The sequence below is a fragment of the Phyllopteryx taeniolatus genome, chromosome 3, assembly GCF_024500385.1.
Source record: "Phyllopteryx taeniolatus isolate TA_2022b chromosome 3, UOR_Ptae_1.2, whole genome shotgun sequence".
Classification (NCBI taxonomy): domain Eukaryota; kingdom Metazoa; phylum Chordata; class Actinopteri; order Syngnathiformes; family Syngnathidae; genus Phyllopteryx; species Phyllopteryx taeniolatus.
This window is the reverse complement of record NC_084504.1, coordinates 29,084,536-29,103,261: the sequence shown is the minus strand read 5'-3', so window position 1 is coordinate 29,103,261 and position 18,726 is coordinate 29,084,536. Positions and strand designations below refer to the sequence as shown.

Sequence of the window (18,726 nt, the reverse complement as noted above, 5' to 3'; positions counted from 1 at the left end):
TCACGAGTTATATAATGTATTTATACCTGACTATGATTTAACACATACTGTGGGAAAAAATGTTTTTTTCAAATGTCGGTGTTGAGTGCAGAATGCATATTGTACAGTGTAACAATAAATAAGATCAGTGTATAAATAAAAAGACTACTTTATATAGCCTTCATTGTTACGATTACGCTTCACAAAAGACATAATTAGTTTGATAAATAAAAGCAAAGAGAGAAAGAACTAGTACTTTTCAGATGTTATACACAAGTGCCTTACCACACACACACAACCTTTGTTCTCTTCCACTGCACAACTGATTACTTTTAGATCCTGCTGTCACTTCCTTGGTTCCTGATCGGCAAATGTCTCCAAAAAATCGAATTAAAAACATATTAACGATGAAGCAGCCGCTCCTCTCATAGCCGTTTTCTTCTCAGTAATCACCTACATCGATGTCTCGGCAGCGTTGTCGCTACTATTTAACCGGCATGTTCATCGGCTCAACAGTAGCGTTGTTCATGTCACTCAGTGTCAACTGAATTTGTAGTTGACTCTCACAGATAACTGAGGAAGTTATGTTATACTGCATTTGTTTCATACTTGTACCTGTTAAGATGACGTTTCAAAAGTTGTAAAAATGTATCCGGTAATGAGTAGAAACCTTAAAGTAGGGTATGTTCTATTTGTGGACTTCAAGCCGCTCAAAAAAGGCCCGTGTGGTTTACTTTCATCATTTTGACCACAAAACCTGTATTTAGATGAAATTCTTAATTTCCCTCCAAGAATTAGTCGTTTGTAGTATTTCTATATCTATTTTTATGATTGTAGTTTTGATACTTACATAAGCAATACTTATGTTTTGGTTGCCATTTATAGATTCATTAGACAAAACGAAAATATTATACATTATATGTATAGTTACAGTTACTGAAAACTACAATCACAATAATAAACATTGTTAAATGACTATCTCGTCTTATGTTTTAAAACGGAGCATTATTTTGCTGTAAAAGCAGAATTTTTGTAATGTTTTGTACTGTCCAAGTGTACCTAACATTGTGGGTTTTGTACACGTGGCTAATAGAAGAGAGTGGTAAACTGAACAGAAAACTACACTGAAGATGCATCTGCTTTGGGCTACGGCTGCTTATGTGTGGGTACACCACAATAAATCTGTTTTTGGGTATTTATATCCATAATAAATATGATTTTCATCAGCTATTCAGTGGAACATCTGAAATAGCTGAAATAGACACTTTATCTCTTTCTACTCTTCAAAGATTGTTCCAGATTGACCATTCATTCTTTGGTTCACATTAAATTTGATGCTTCTTGGGACCGTCTGAGGTAGCCTAACAGCACAATTGAGCATTTTGAAAAATAAGAAAATACATTTTTAGCAAGAAATATTGTACAGTAAGTTCAAATTGATGTGGGCAATTATGTTAATGATATGAAGCGTACAACAGGTTCAACTTTGGCTTCTTGCTAAGGGTTAGTTGTTTTGCCGCCTTGGACTTTGGCTTGTGCGCAAAAAAGTCTTCTGTTACCTTCCTCCAAGTAAAAGCTTAAAGTGAGTTCATTTTCACTGACCACACCCAAGCCTGATTATCTCCAGACCTGTTCAGTCAAGTACTCACTTAAATAGGACCTGTATGACAAAATAAGGTCGGCCAAAACCTGCCAAAAAAAATTACAAATCCCAAGCGCCAAAGAAATTCACGTACAGATGAGAAATCAAGTAATTGACATTAGCAGTCCGGAAAGGGCCATTTCTAAAGCTGTAGGACTCTAGCGAACCGGGGTGAAACCTATAATCCACGAATGGAGAAAACATGGAAAACTGCTGAACCTTCCCAGGAGTGGCCGGCCTACAAAATTTACCCCTAAAGCACAGCGACGACTCATCCAGGAGGTCACAAAGGAACCCGGGACAACATCTATAAAACTGCAGGCCTCCCTTGCCCCAGTTAAGGTCAGTGCTCATAGCTCAACAATAAAAAAGAGACTGGGCAAAAATGGCATTCATGGCAGAGTTCCGAGGCGAAAAACTACTGCTGACCGAAAGGAATAACTTTTGCGCAAACAACAACAACAACAAAAAAAAGAAGAAAGAAGAATGATTCTCAAGACTTTTGAGAGAATATTCTGTGAGACTGAAAGTTGAAGTAATCAGAAAGTGTGTATCTCGTTACATCTGGCATAAATGTAACACAGCATTTCAGAAAAAGAACATCATACCAACAGTTAAACATCGCGGTAGTGCTGTGATGGTCTGGGGCTGCCTTGCTTCCTCAGGACCTGGGTGACTTGCTGTGATTGATGAAACAATCAATTCTGCTATTTACCAGAAAATCCTGAGGGAGAGTGTATGGCCCCTCAGCTCGTGACCTCAAGCTTGAGTGCACTCGGGATCTGCAGCACGATAACAATCGGAAACAAGTAAACTTCTGCACGGCTTAACAAAACAGGATGAAGGTCTTGGAGTGGCCAAGTCAAAGTCCGGACTTGAATTCTACTGAAATGCTGCGGCGTGATCGCAGAGATGTGAAAGACTCATTGCCAGTGATGGAAAATGCTTGATTTCAGCTGTTGCTGCTGAGGGTGGCCCAACCACTTGCTAGGTTTAGGGACCAATTACTTTTTCACACAGGGCAAGGTAGCTTTGGGGAATATTTTTTTTCCCCCTTACTAAATAAAATCATTTAAAACCAAAATTTAGCTACTTGGGTTATCGTTGTCTAATATTTATATTTGTTTGATTATCCTCAACATTAATGGGGAAACTATGCAAGAAAATAAGAATATGAGAAGAGGGCAAATACTTTTTTTAGTGAGAGCTAAGCAGAGACAGTGTGTGCATGAGGAATGGCAAGCGGCAAAAGTCGCAACGTTCCCCCCAAAAAAGCAAAAACGAGTTTAGCCTCCATTGTCATCATTTTGCGTTAGAGCCATTGGTATTTTTTTTACTTTTGGTTTATATTTGGAAACGACGTGCATACTGACACCTATGTTGTTACTATAGCAACCTAATCAGATAGGTCTGTAAGGAGTGCTGATTGTCGACACAACTCTGATCACTAGCAAATGACGCATGAACAGTAGAACTGAAAGATTTGCCTGCAGTGCAAAAAAATCCAACCTTCAGAAATAACTGATTGAACTGATTTTCTTAATTCTGACAGACTGATTTTGTTGCGCTTGTAAATCAGCAATCTGAAGAATGGGGAGGAGTCGAAGAGGAGCGAAGGGACATTCAGGGGGAAGACACAGAGTTCCTGTGCCCGTGAGCTGAGGAAGAAGATGATGATGAAGAGGAGGAAGCGCAAGATGCCTGGAACTGCATAGGACTGGGCTTTCCCTGAGTTGTACATTGGCTGTCTCCCCCTCGATGTCCCATCATTCCTGGTATGCATGACTGCCGAGCAAATAGGACCCCTGGAGAGCAAACATCAGGATTACACTTGACAGTATCTTTTTAGAAACAATGACAGCAGTTATTGGTGTTTCTATCCATGCATCCATCCATTCATTTTCAACAGCGCTTATCCTAGTTAGGGTCACTGGGGGCTGGAGCCCATCCCAGCTGACTTTGGGCAAAAGGCAGACTACACCCTGAACTGGTCCCCAGTCAGTCGCAGGGCACATATAGACACGGACAACTGTTCGCACCTCACATTCACACCGTCACTGAGTGGGAACTGAACCCACGCTGCCCGTACCAAAGTCAGGCGAGTGCGCCACTGCACCATCAGTGACTCCTTGTTGTTTCTAAAATGTGAATATTTCATTGGTTTTAGTTTGTTTATGGGAAATGACATTCTTAGGGTTACCAGATGGCTTCATACAATTTGAAGAGTATAAACAAAATGACCTTTTTTAATGATTGTTACTGATGCTGTTTCTCTCATTTTTTTGTTTCGGTCTAAAGGTTAGATTCAGACTATTTGGTAAAAAAAAAAAAAAAAAATTACTTTTGGAAACAACTGACACAATTTTTATTTTAATCGGTGGCTATAAAAAAATAACTAAACTGCATAGTAAAGCCAAAGCAACACACCAGACAGGTCACGGATAAAGCAGAGTAATATATTACAGTATATTAAGAACAAGTATCCCTAACTTTGAAAATCTCACAAAGCACTGTTCGATCCGTCATCCGAAAATGGAAAGACAACGGCGCAGCTACCTACCAAGAAATGGCCATCTACCTAAACTGACAAGGAGAGCATTGATGAGAGAAGCCAAGCATTGATCAGAGAAGCATTCAAGAGACTCATGGGAACTGCAGGAGCTGCATAGATCCAAAGCTAAGGTGTGAAAATCTGTCCACAAGAAAACTCTACTGCTCAAATGTTTGCTTTTAGTTTTCTCCCTGTCTTTGTTTGCTTCACGTATGGTGTATGACACCATTTTTCATGAGATAAAAAAAATAAAAATAATTTTATATAATTTGATCAATAACGGTAAAGAAACACACACAAAAAAAAATTCATATTTTGCAATTATTTAATTTTTTTGATGCCGGCTTGGTTTTACATGCCCAACACACCGCGATAGTCCGTCTGGCTGCTCCAGAGAAATTCTGGTGACTGCAGGCCTTTTTGGTGCAATGTTGACTGCGCTACAGTCACCTACCCGCCATGTACTCGACGGAACAATCCAAAGTGGCACTCATGAGCTCTCACATGACGGGAAGAGCAGCTGCCTGGGCTTCGTAAGTCAGACATTTGCAACTCCCTTCCACTCTTTAGTGACCCTTTAAGAAAATAATTTGACCACACCACTCCCGGAAGGGAGGAAAGTCCCGACTTGGCAAATGCAATGTGTTTGACTACGTCTCTTGCTGCTGACAGTGGGTAAAATGACATGGCATTATTAGATGCTTTTTTGTACGGACTTTCTGCTCCTCTAGACATTCCCTCTTACCTAGATTCAGTCATTAGTATGGCAGCCCGGATCTATAACAGAATCCGGGACAGAATACGATACAAAGAACTGACTGTTGGGAAAGACACAACACTCTTGTGACCCCGGGGGAAACTATTTAGCTAGGAAGGGCCAAGCTGAATCCCAGGGAGCCTTTTGATGAAAACCTTAACTGTTAGAGCTCTTGATGGCAAACAATTGTTTAAAGTAACCCATGTGACAGAGTCAGTAACCATGACAATGGCAGAAGGACACACGGAATAAGTTTTCACCTTTTTCGCGTGGCTCAAAATCCTCTCATCCTCGGTTTTCCATGGCTTCTTCAGGATAACCCACAAATAGACTGGAAGTTGGGTAAAGTGCCGAAGTGGGGGAACAATGTGAAAATATCTGTTTTCCGGATCACCAACAAAGTGTGCCCATGATTATTAGTGAATCCAGTGACCCCACGATTCAACATCAACATTTTTGAGATCTGTAAAGTCCCTCAATGTTATCTTGATTTGAAGGAAGTGTTTAACAAGGCCCGAGCCACCTCTCTTTCTCCCCGCAGGTTCAGCGATTGAGTTACAACCTGGGGCGCCCATTCCATAGGACAGCTCTACTCTATATCAGAACCAGAGAGAAAAGCTATGAACGATTACATTTTGTCTTCCTTAAAGTTGGGGCTGATTCGACCCTCTTCTTCTCCAGCTGGGGCAGGATTTTTAGTTGTTAATGAGAAAGACGGAACACTTTGTCCCTGCATTGACTACGGCCCATTCAACGACATCACCATAAAGAACGTAACCGCCCCCAACCCCCACCCTCCCATGAATGAATCAATGAAGCTTTCGAACTGTTGCAAGGTGCTAAAATCTTCACTAAGTTGAACCAAAAAGAAGATTCACGTCCAGCATGTGAGACAGGTATTGAAACGCCTACTAAACAACCAGCTATTTGCAAAGGCCGAAAAATGCAACTTTCACGTCACAACAGTTTCGTTCCTGTGGTTCATCACTGAACAAGGTCACATCAAGATGAACCCTAAGGTCAATCCTGTGGATAATTGGCCGACACCCAGTTGCAAGAAGCAAATTCAACCATTCTTGGGTTTTGTAAATTTATAGACGCGTCATCAGAAATTTTAGCTCTGTGGCGGCATCTCTACATTCCTTAACCTCTGCTAAAATTCGTTTTGAGTAGATGCCTCCAACAAGGGACGAGGGCCATCCTGTCTCAATGCTCTGCCAATGACGACAAGCTCCACCCATGTGCCTATTTGTCACGTAAGTTCTCAGCAGTAGAACGTAATTATGATGTTGGAGAATTTCAGGAATTTCTTGCGGTTTAGGCTTCATTAAAGGGGTAAAGGCACTGGTTAGAGGGGGCTGAGCACCCATTTATTGTATGGACTGATCACAAGAATTTACACTACCACAGAAAGGCTAAAAGACTGAATGCTCGTCAAGCTAGGTGGACTCTGTTCTTTTACAGATATATAATAATTCCACGCTGTCCTATCGACCCGGGTCAAAAAAATGCCCAACCTGATGTGGGCGTTTTTTTTAATGATATTTTATTCATTGTTTTTAAAAAAATCTATTTAAAGTCCCCTGGATTTTTTTTCGCCCCAAAACTATGAATTTGAGAATCGATAAGAGAATCGTGAAGCGGTATCGAAAATGGAATTGGAATGGGAGAAATCTTATCAATTCCCATCCCTAGATATTAGCGTTGGAAGCGACAGAAAATATATAAGCCATGCGACTCGGCGTTACGTCACAAGCTAGCCAGCGGCGATGTGTGCGCCTCTGATCTATTTGACAGTCATTTGTCAACTGTAAATTTCGGGAAATGTTGTTCAACATTTGTAGTGTGCACGTGTACTTGATCGATACAAAAACTCTGAAGCCTTGGATTAATGTGAGTGGTTCCATGGTTTTCCCGGTGCGCGATCAAAGCATGAACTCTGCCTGTTGCGTGACAACTTCCGACACACCGACAGCGGCGGATACACTTATCTACTGTACATTACGTACATAGACACATATGAAGACTTCAATGGAACAAGGGTAAAAGTGATGAGAAAGGCCATTTTCACTGGACAGTCAAGTCATTAGCAAATTCCCAATTTAAGTTAGTATCGTTAAAATTATTATTATTGTTTCTATGAATGACTGAAGTATCAATACTTGAGTAAAAAGAGTAAATCTTGAGCAAAAGAAGTGTTTGATGTTTTTTTCAAAAGCTGATCCTAAATTATTTGTGCTTACACAAGAGGATGAGGCTGCTCTAAATTAGTTTGCAGAGCATGATATATGGTACAGTGGCTGGAATAAGTATTTAACACGTCACCGTTTTTCTCACTAAATATACTTCCAAAGGTGCTATTGACCTGAAAATTTCACCAGATGTTGGGAACAACCCAAGTAATCCACACATACAAGGAATGTAGATCAAATAAGATCAGAAATTAAGTTGTGTGTAAAACTGTGAAATGACAGGAACATGATGGTGCGGGGCTGCTTTTCAGCAGATGGTACTGATAAACTTCACATTATTGAAGGAAGGATGAAATGTAATGCAAATGTACCGAGATATTCTTGACAAAAATCTGCTGCCATCTATGAGGATGGTGAAAACGAAACGAGGGTGGACATTTCAGCAGGATAATGATCCAAAACATACTCTCAATTGGTTTCAAAGACAAAAAAAAAATAAAACCGTTAGCATGGTACAGCCAATCACCTGACTTGAATCCAATCGAAAATTTACGGAAAGAACTGAAACTCAAGGTCCATAAAAGAAGTCCACGGAATCTTCAAGATTTGAAGACTGCTTGCAATGCCACACAGGAGGTGTCTTGAAGCTGTCATTGCAAACAAAAGCTTTTGTACAAAGTCTTAAATAAATACCAGTTGGTGTCAATACTTTTTCCCTGTGTCATTTCACATTATTACCCACAACTTAATTTCTGATCTTATTTGTTCTACTTTCTTTGTATGTATGGGAACAACCCAACATCTGGTGAAATGTTTGTCAATAGCACCTTTGAAAATATATTTGAGAAAAATGCCGACGTGTTAACTACTTATTTCAGCCGCTGCATATATGGGGGACAATTAACAGAGTGTTTGCTTGTTTGCTGACACAAAGACACAAGTTACCTAGGTTAGACACACACGCACACGCATGCGCACGCACACACACACACACACACACACACACAATAATGACAATAATACCCATCGACCTTGAATCCACGGGCCCAGTTTTGAGAAATTTAACCTTTTAATTCTATTGGACTGCCACTTCATTACGATGGATTTTATTGCAAAGACATCAAATTGTGCAGAGGACTAAGCACCAGGGTGCTGCTATAACTTATTGAATTTCCTGCCTGCAATTTCTTCAGCAAGCGGCCCCTCTATTTACCTGTGTAGACAACTCCATTTATTTCTATTGACATGTTGATGCTGTTAATGCCGTTGGTAGACAGGTTCAATGCGGTCTCTTGTCTATCATCTGTCAAGAGAGGAGGCAGAGGAAAACTCAATATGAGCATTTAAAAGGGAACAGAAGAAGCGAGAGGAGCACTGTGGAGTATTGGTGATAATGCAGAGACTGACAGTAGGAGGAGAGCTTTATTAATGACTTCTGGAGAGAAACAACTGTCACAAGAGTTTACAGACATTTCAAGAGCTCCTTTCTGAAACTTTATGAATCAATTTCTAATGGCATGGCAACATCGAGTCTTTTAAATTTTGATTTTAGGAAGATTTCTCCATTCATACGTCATATACGGGTATAGCAACAACCTATCTTTGAGCCAATCACAACACACAGTTGGTAGATCTGGAAAAAATGTGTTCTCTTTTCTGAGATAATAGTGATGTCCTCAGAAAACAAGTGTACTGATATGATGTATGAACAACAATACTGGAATAACTGGTCATGGAATAAAAACGGTGGTCAGTCTTATGTCGTCCTTTGCAGCTTTAACATGTTATCTTCTATATCAAGCCTTTCAAAAGTACGGCTCGTGGGCCAGAACCGGCCGATCAGGGGGCTTAATCCAGCCCGAAGGGATAGAGAACTCATTAACTACAATCTTTCAATAAAAATAACTGCTGTTGCTAATTTTGTCCACTGGAGGTTGCACTGACCACCCACCATTTAAATAGGCCACTTCAATGACATTCTGAAATCGGTTGTTACTCAGGATTGATGCACTTGTAAAGCTAAAAGATGTTTTAGGAGCAGAGTAAGCCTACTTCTTTTAAAATGCTGTGCCACCTTGCGCTGTGAAGAATAGAGTTCTGTGCAAATGAATACCTCCTGTAGAAATACTTTAAGACTGAATTTTGCAAAATATCAGTCAACCGCTTAAGTTCAAAAGAAGTTGGTTTGGTAGAACCCTTTTAGGTTTATGTTTGGTTCATGCACTGCCAGAACTTGTATGCATTCATAATGTTAAAATTGCACTCATTTTCAGTAAGGAATGACAGGTTGCACAAGGTAATGATCAATAAATGAGCATTTTTTAAATGTACTTGTAATTATTCTTACTATATATATATATGTAGAGAGAGAGAGAGAGAGAGAGAGAGACTTTACACCGATTTTATTGGCCTGATCGGTATCGGTGTTTTATGGTGATCGGCTTTAATGTCATAATTCGCCGATCCGATCAATGACATCATTGATCGGCTCCGCAAAAGACATTGACTCCATGTCGCCATCCTGCACAGTATATTTGAATCCAAAAGCTAGTTTATTTTTAGCCTTGTCGCGCGTCTTTCGATGTAGTACTGTAAATATCCGACGGCCAATAAAAAAACTGTGTGGGACAGACAAGACGTCTGAGACAACAACATTTAAAATTACAACACATAATGCAAATTTGCTCTTTCACCATTGCACTATGTCAGACTACTGCAATACAATCTTGTATTCCGATACCACCGCATCTGTTTTTTTTACGATCATTGGGCTTCATCTTGTCAACTCAAATGCGACCGGATACACTCGTTACCGTGGTGACGACAACAAGAGTGGATCGCACTGACTGTATTATAAGGACAAAATGGGGAAAAACGTGTGTTGGTGGTCATCAGTGCTGAGGACAGGAGAGGACGTTCGTTTAAGGCTTGCTTGAGGTATGTTCACATACTTTGAATACGATACGGCTCGCAAGCAGGCAACAAAACGTTCTGTAGCCTAGCAAGCTAGTGCTAGCGCTAACGGTTGTACGTAAACATGCCGCCGTTCTGTCAAATCATGCTGTAAATTTCGGTGTGGGTGAAGTAATTTAATTACAATAAAGTAATTTAATTACAGTAAGTTAGCACCCATTATTTCTGTCATGTTGTAATGTTGGTTTGACCTGACTGATTAGAATACACGATCTGACTAGAGCAGTTATTTCCAACCTTTATGGAGCCAAGGAAAATTTTTTACAATTGAAAAATCTCACGGCACACCAACAAACAAAAATGTCACAAAAAGTGGATACATTAATTACTGTATGTACTTCCTGCCTTCTAAAAGACGACCATTCATTTGTTCGGTCTGTCACTATGTCTCACTGGCATAAATAGATGAACAAATATACATTAGTTATTGTAAATATAATATTATTAAGTACACAAGTATATACAGTGTATGAACAGGTCTTTTAAATAGACACATTGCTCCATCTGGTGATCGGATCGGTGATAGATTATCGTTTTTTTTAAACTCGCTGATCGGCCCAAAGAATCCTGATTGTGTAAAGCCTAATATATATATATCCCCAAAACATGCGTGGTAGGTTGATTGAAGACTCTAAATTGCCCGTAGGTGTGAATGTGAGTGCGACTGGTTGTTTGTGTATATGTGCCCTGCGATTGGCTGGCGACCAGTTCAGGGTGAGCTTTGAGTTTGACACTGTTGCCTTAAGGCCTTTTCACATTGCACTTTAGCTATGCACAGCGTCAATAAACCCATTCATTGTGTATGTATGTACGTAAGGACAGAATGCTGTGTCAAACGGCAAATGGCCACCTCACAACACGCTCTCAAATTGAAAAATGTTCAATTCAAGAGCGGCGCCGCGGTGAACTCAGAAGTTGCATCCAATAGGAGAGGGGCTGGCGCATTCGTTTCAGAGTGCTAACTGGAGTAGACCAACCAGCGTGAAAAGCCCTGTTACTTCCTGGTTGGCTGTGACAAAAGCAGTTCCAAATATGGGCAAGCTTGAACAGGGGCGCTGTCTTGCGCGCTACCCTGTAGCGAACACCAAGAAAACCATGTTCAGTGTGAAAAGGCCTTTACTCTTCGTTTTGTCCTATCAATAACCATGAATATGACCATAGTTTTCAATAAATTTGAAAATGAAAAAAAGAAAATCGGAAAATAATTTTTGACACAGTCATTGCATTTTTTTTTTTTTTTTTACATGTATATTCAAATATCAAAGGTAATAGCATCAGCCAACATCAACTATTCAGATATTTGATACAGTGGACCCCCACTATTCTTGGAGGGTAGGGACTGGGCTCTACCATGAATAGAGAAAAGCCATAAATAATTGATGCCCAATGTAATTACCATAAAAAAAGGCAGCTCCGTCCAAAAAAATAAAAAATCTGTGAATAAATGGGAAAATACACGGCTTCTGGAAAGAACAGAGGTAGGTCCCCCCCTCAAAAAATTTACTTAAAAAAAAAGTTTGCAGGGTTTGGATGGGGGGTGTCCGGGTTGTGGGCGTTCATTTTCTTGGCAGCCCGCGGCGTGGACTGGGGTGGGCATTTGACTCGGGGTTCTCTGTGACCAGTATCGGTGTTGGACCGGTGGGCTGGGGGGCGGTGTGTGTGGGGGTAGCCCAGTTGACTTGGTATTCATTGGTAGGTGTTTCGGCGGGGGTTTGGATATAGCGTTGTCAAAGCGGTGGTTTGGGGCTGCTTCATGGCGTCGGGGGTTGTGTGTGCGGGTTTTGTCTTGGCTTCCTGTTTTGGGCTTGTGGCCTCTTGTTTTGGGCAGTGCATGCTGGGGCTCGGCAGTTTGGCACAGGAGGGGGCTTCGCACGGCGCTGGTGATTTTTCCTTTTTTTCTTTCTGTCGTTGGCGCTTGCATTGGTTTGTGGACTGGAGTGGGCGCTGGGGACCGTTGGTGTGGGGGTGTGGTCGGCCGTATGCCTTGTTGGCTGTCTCTGTGTTGGCACGGACGTGTTTTGTGGTTTCGCTTGATTGGATTGGCTCTGTGCGGTGTGGGCTGGGGCTCGGGGCGCGTCGTGGGGGCCTCCTTTGTGTGGTATGGTCTTGTTCCGGGTGTTGCACTGGGGCGGCTGGTCATTGCTTTCGGCGGGGTTGGCGCGCGCTTTTGTTTGCCGCTGTTGGGTGTGGCCGTGTCTTCGTGTGCGTTCTTCTTTGTTGGTTTTCGCCGCCTCTTCATCGGGGTGGGCTGGAAGGCGTTGAGGCTGTGGGCCGGGGTATTTGGGTTTAGGCGGCTCTTTGGGGTGGCCGGGGCGACGGGCGCTTAACTTGGGCTCGTTTTGGCGGGCTATGACCATTTTTCTTGTTTGTTTTTTTTGTTTTTTTTTGGGTGGCTGCTGGCTCCTGCGTTGAGTCCTGTTGATGGCTGGGGCCCCTTTGCTCTCCGGGGGTGATCGGGGCGGTGGGGCTCGCTGGGTGGGGGGGGGTTGTGCGTGGGGGGCAGTGGTCCGGTGCCTTTGCCCCTCCCCTTGGGAATGGTTGGGGTGCTTTAGTTGGGCTCGCGACCTCGCTGGGTCCTGGGTGGTCAGTGACTTGCGTGGATTTCCTCCTAAAACCAAATCCAGAAAACGTCGTACGCACAAAAATATCCAGATGTATGAATGTGTGCGTACCCATGAATCCAAGCACATTTCCTTCGTACATTCCAATCAACGGGGAAATGAGCCAACACGTTGGAGTAGCCGACTTCTCGCTCTCCACGCCCACATTTAAATATGGAAATCATATTTAAATGAACCCTGCACCTAAATTTTTAGAATGTGAAGTTGCTCAATGAAGTAGAGGCGCACAAGAAAATCTTTTGGCACGCTGTCGTCCGACGTCAACAACATGAGAAAGAGGAGCGAATGGGACAGCGCGTGTGTGGCTGTCGATTCTGTGGAGACAGAACAGCGCACGCACGCTGAACTAAAAAAGAAGTGGTCAGACATTAATGTGGATGTGAAGCGGAAGACAGCTGCCCACTGCCAAAGTGTGGCCAAAACAGACGGAAGAACCGGTGCGGAGGGCCTCACCCATTCGAGGAGAGAATCGCTGCGATCGTGGGTGACGCTGCTCTCTCAGGGGTGATGGCTCACTATGATCACCCCACAAGGTTAATACCAGGTATTTTTAGAACTCATAACAAATGTGTTCATACAGTAACCTACACTCAGCCCTGTGAGATAAAGGTTCATGCATAAATGTTGTATGTATTGTATTTGTAATCAATCTTTGGAATTCAAATAGAAGCACATTAGGTGGCCGACTGGTTAGAGCGTCTGCCTCACTGTGTGTGTGAAAGAGTGGGAAGACAAAAACCAGAACACACACCCATGACAGTACCGCCCCCCCTTAACAGCCGGCCCCAGACGGCCCCGGAGCACCTGGATGCGCAACATGGAAGTCCTGAATGAGCGAGTCATCCACGATAAACGCAGACGGCACCCATGAACGTTCCTCAGGCCTGTAGCGCTCCCAGTCCACCAGATATTGAAACCCACTCCACCTCCGACGAGACGACAACAGCCGCCTCACAGAGAAGACAGGGCCCCCATCCACGAACCGGGGGCGACGAGGGGGCCTGGAAGGCGGTACCAGAGGGGACTCCCGGGCGGGCTTGAGCAGGCTGACGTGAAAAGCAGGGTGGACCCGCATCGACTTAGGGAGCCTAAGCTTCACGGTGACAGGGTTGATGATCTATGTGATGGGGCAGGGCCCAATGAACCTGGAAGTGAGCTTCCGGGAGTCCACCCAGCACTTGCTGGAGTCACAAAGCGATTGTGAGGGCAATAGGCGGCATAAATGATCGCCTTGATCAATTAATAGGTGTCCTCACAAATATCCGTGATTCATTAAATACACTGGTTCACAAATGAATTCTCAGTCTTTGCCTAAATTACATTGTTGAAATCAAATATTGTTCATCAGTGCTAATTATTCATGTGTCTCTGATGTGCAACTTTATGAGAACAGTTTCCCCTCATCACCTCTAAGTGTCGCCAAAGCACCAAAAGCTGTAGAGACGTGCGTACGCCTGCCATGCAGTTGGCATGAGGCACCGCACATCTGAACTTTGCCGTGAAAAAGAACGTACGCCACGTTTTTGTGCGTACGCACCTTTTGTACATGTGGCCCCAGATGTCTCCAGACAATGTGACAACAATTCACCCAGAAGTCGATGAGCTAGCTCCTGCAGCTGCTAGCATCTCCAAACTTGCCACAAATAGTGTGGTGTACTGCAGTTAATTCTGCCGAGTCATCAGCCTGAATTACATATATGAACACAAAACAACAATGTGCCACAGTAACTTTTTCTCCGAGGAACTAATGTACTAGGGAATAAATGTCCCTGGTAAGTTTGGTGAGCTAGGGCAAAACTATGAAAATAAATTGCTGTTACTACCTTTTCTGTAAAATAGAACTTTTAATGTACGACACCCCACCACACGTGATCACGGTACAGGGGTAATGGTTGCTCGTTGGTGACCTGGTAAACATAGTAATAGGGTGAGTGGTAGGTATTCACATTTCTCTTGGCTTGATCCCCCCACCCCTCCCCCCGCTCCCACACGGCTGTTGGCGAGATGGGGTTCCCCACCCCTGCCTGCCCTTGGGTCTTCCTCTCCCCTCTCCTGGTGCCCTCCATTGCTTCTTTTTTCAGGTGGCAGCTAGCTCCTGCATTGGGCCCTGTTGGTGGCTGGGGCCCCCATGCTCTCAGGGGCGTGGCGGCGGCGGTGGTGGGGCATCCTGGGTGGGGGGTGATTGGGCATTGGTGATTGGGCGTGAGGGGCGGTGGTCCGGTACCCATTCACCTCCCTTTGGGACTGGTCAGGGCGCTTCGGTTGGGCCAGGGGACTGCCCTGGGTCCTGGGGAGTGGGAGGCGTCCCCCTGGCTGAGTTCCGAGCGGGTTGGGCTCGCTGGCTTGGCCTTGCCTTGCGGGTGGCGGGGGCTGGAACCCCCCTTCCTCAATGAGCCGACTCAGCAACGGTGTACACCAGTTAACTAACATTCATGGGATGTGATGTTCATTCAGTAATATGTTCCATAGATATTATGATATTAACTCTAAGGCTGACCTCCCCCCCCTGAGCTGGATGACTGCTTGGTGTTGGGGCTCCCCTCTCATGACACACGGCTGCTCCCTGGGTCCCGTCCCTCCCCCGTTATTGTTAGGTGCCCCTATCTGCCCTCCTTTCCAAAAAAACAAGGGACACCATCGGGCTGGGCGGGGACTGGCTGCATTGTGGGCCCTCCATGTTGGGGGGGCGTCCGGCTCGCCTGGATGGGGCGTGTTGTTTGGTGGCGGGTGGGCCTCCTCCGAGTGGCCAGTTTCCGGGGCGCCCTGGGGCCCTTGGTGTGGGACGTGTCACGTCCACCTGGCTGCTCTCGGGTGGACCCCCGGGCCGGATCCTGCCTCTCGATTGATTGCACAGCAATTACAGGACACTTCTGTCAGTCTTTGTGCATGCAAAACGGTGTCAATTCACTTGCATGTGCCCGCAGGGACATACCTCTGGGACTCTTTCGCTGGGCGTGGGGCCACTCACTGACTGCGACAAATAACTCATGAATATGCGGATTGCTTGGGTATCCCCTCACTCACACTCTCATCCTATGGACTTTTATAATTTACATAGTCAATCCCACCACACTTCAGTTGTACACAACCCTTGTCCTGCATGCTTCTTCTCCCGTCCTTGTCCTGTTCTATCTTGTCCTGTGCTTCCCTCACAGGGTGTAGCACTAAAGCCTCATACAACACTCATATCTAATGTTGTCGATATGTAATGATTTACCTTTCTCATCGTTTACAATTAGTGCTTTGTCTTTGTTTCTCTCTCTCCTCTAGAAACTTTGTTCTGTTCGACTGATCGACTCTGATTCTTGATGGGATGTGGTTTTGCCGTTTGGTTGTGAATGGCTGGGAAGTGATGTGGTTGCGCTAGTGGCTTGGTTTGTGCTTGAAGTGGTGCTTTGTTGCAGTGAAGATAAGGTGTGGGGGTGTGCTGCTTGGAAGTTCCCAGTAGGGTGCATGTGGAGGTCACAGGAAACATCTGTCGGAGATAATCGTTGCTACAAAGCGTTGCTGCAAACCAAATGAGGAAGTGAGAAGTGTTGAGACAGCATCTGGCACCAACGGCTGATGGCAACGGCCATCATTCTGCATAGCAATGATGACGTCAATGGACCCTGGACCAACCAGACGAAGACAACTCCACACTTCCTTTTTGAAAAATTGTACAAAGACTGGGTCCAGGAACAGATAGTGTTGTTCGGTATAAACCATCTGTGCTAAGGCTGACACAGAGCTCTGAAGTATGTATAGCCTCTTCTGTCAGGAATAAATTGGTTGGCTTTTAACACGTCGTTATAATCGTAGTTCATTCACGAAAACGAACATGCTTAGAACCTCGAGAGTTAATGGGTGATTTTAAAAACACAGGTTCCTTTATTCCCAATACACATCAATTATAATACTAAGAAACCACAGCGGCATCTTAAAAACTCCACTGTGACACAGTAAAACTGTTACGGCATCAAAGGGATACAGATCCTCCATTCTGCTTGACCTAACAGCCGAACAGGATAAAAAAAAAAAAAAAAAGATATCAACTCACAGGTTCTTACAGGTGTTTAGACACTATAAAAAGCATCCGACCTCACCACTCATCAGTAGCACTGCCTTGCTCATTTCCCATATCATGTCCGGTCCTCTCTCATCTTGTTCTATTGATTACTTGTTGCATGTCCTCACCGGTCCCCCCCACATTCACAAATCAGAACACGATTTGACTGTTCTAACGTTACTTGTGGTCAAATATCAAGACTAACTATTGTTCTGCTGTGGTTCGCACCCCTATTCACCTTGCCCGTTCTGTCCCTCTGTTTGTCCTGTAAAACCCTTTTCTGTTCAGCTGCATTTTCAATAAACATCAGAAAATATTTCAAACACCCCCGTTGCACCGAAAAACTGTTCCAGCACAAAAGGCATACAGATCCACCATTCTGCATGGCCACGCAGCTGAACAGAACAGGTTAAAAACCAAAAATAAAATAGAAAAGGATGGTTCATGAGCCATGCACCACCACTCATTTTGTTCATTGTCTGTCTGACAATTTACTTCGAAAAACGTTAAAACAACAAAGCTAGTGGCAGCTAAATACTTTTGTACAGTACTGCATCTGTGCTAGTGATGTGTTGGTCGCTAATGATCCGGTTCTTAGATCTGGCACTTGGACGTGAACGACGGGATCCGACTCCTGACTTGGACCCGATTTTTCTTTTGTTTTTCCATCTTTTTACTGTCAAAGCCACATGTGATTGGTCAAGACGGGTGGCAGTCTCTAAGCAGGAGGGGAAGGGGTAGGTTACAAACGCAGCACAGTGAGCACACAAGATGGAGCGAGTGAGAGAGCATTGCCATATAGCAGGGATTACCAACCTCTTTGAAACCGAGAGCTACTTCTGGTAGGCCTACTGATTAATGCGAAAGGGTACCAGTTTGGTACAATCTTATGAAAGAACAAATGTGCTCATAAGTTACCTTTAATTATATGTTATTATTGATCATTATTGATAGTCATCTATGAGAAGATACTGATCATGTTAATGTGCAATATTTATCAACAATAAGTCAGCAAGGTTCTGAAGAAAGCAGATAAATATCAACATGCAACGCTTTCTTTAAATGTGTAGGAAATAACATCTCATTTTCATCGCCAGTAATAATTTGTTTACTATGCTGCGCCATGTTTATACAAATTATGAATGACTGTATGTAACATACAAAAATTTGCTTTTAGATGTATAAATAAATGTCATCACATTTTGAACTTATAACCAAATCTGATGCATTTGAACAAAATGAACATGTTACAACTTACACAATTTTTGCAATTTTTTAATATAGGAATTCAATTTTGCCATGGCGCTGCCATGTTGCTACTGAGAACATCTCTAGCTGTTTCTTTGTCTGTCAGTGGGAAGCCTGGCATTGAATGCTGTTCACCAGTGTACAGCATTCCCTCACTCTACCACGGTTCACTTATGGTTGTTTCAGTGCATCACAGATTTATTTTATAGGTCTGTGTATTGCTGCTACCTGCATGTCACTGGTAAAGTTAGCTTTATTGACTATATGATTTTAATGTGGCAGCAATTAATCATATATGCTCAAATGGGCTCTTATTATTAACAGGAAAAAAAATATTACTGAGTAATCGCAACTCATACATTACTCATTAATAAGTTACCACATTGCTTGAGAATACAAAGAACATGACCGGAAAGCCATTCTTTAAAACAACACTGTCAGAGTTTTATGAAATAAATTCACAAATACCAACCTTAGCTTGATGAATAGCTAATGCACACACTCATAACAATATCTACAGGAACAAATCCAAGTAAAGAGCAATGTTTCGCTTGATGTTCTACTACTACAGTACGGAAGTTAAAAACATCACCGAAATGAATTATGGTTTCCCATAATGCTTTTCGCTGACTACTTTGCCAAGACTGTCAGTGTGAGGAACGGTGACCACCTTTGTGAAATGGTGCCAATTTGGTTTTCCCTTTCCTGATCTGGG

General features: G+C 43.3%; 1 protein-coding gene across 1 annotated transcript in view; it reads right to left on the bottom strand.

Moving 5' to 3' along the window:
• Positions 1 to 2,647: 2,647 nt before the first annotated feature.
• The window catches only part of arid3c (AT rich interactive domain 3C (BRIGHT-like)), a 91,688-nt gene continuing 75,609 nt past the window's right edge, over positions 2,648 to 18,726 (bottom strand). Inside the window, exons 7-8 of the mRNA XM_061768333.1 lie at positions 8,335 to 8,424; positions 2,648 to 3,426 (exon numbers count right to left, since the gene is read on the bottom strand). Coding sequence (XP_061624317.1) covers positions 3,245 to 3,426; positions 8,335 to 8,424 — 272 coding nt within the window. The 3' untranslated portion in view covers positions 2,648 to 3,244. The remainder of the gene's footprint in view (positions 3,427 to 8,334; positions 8,425 to 18,726) is intronic.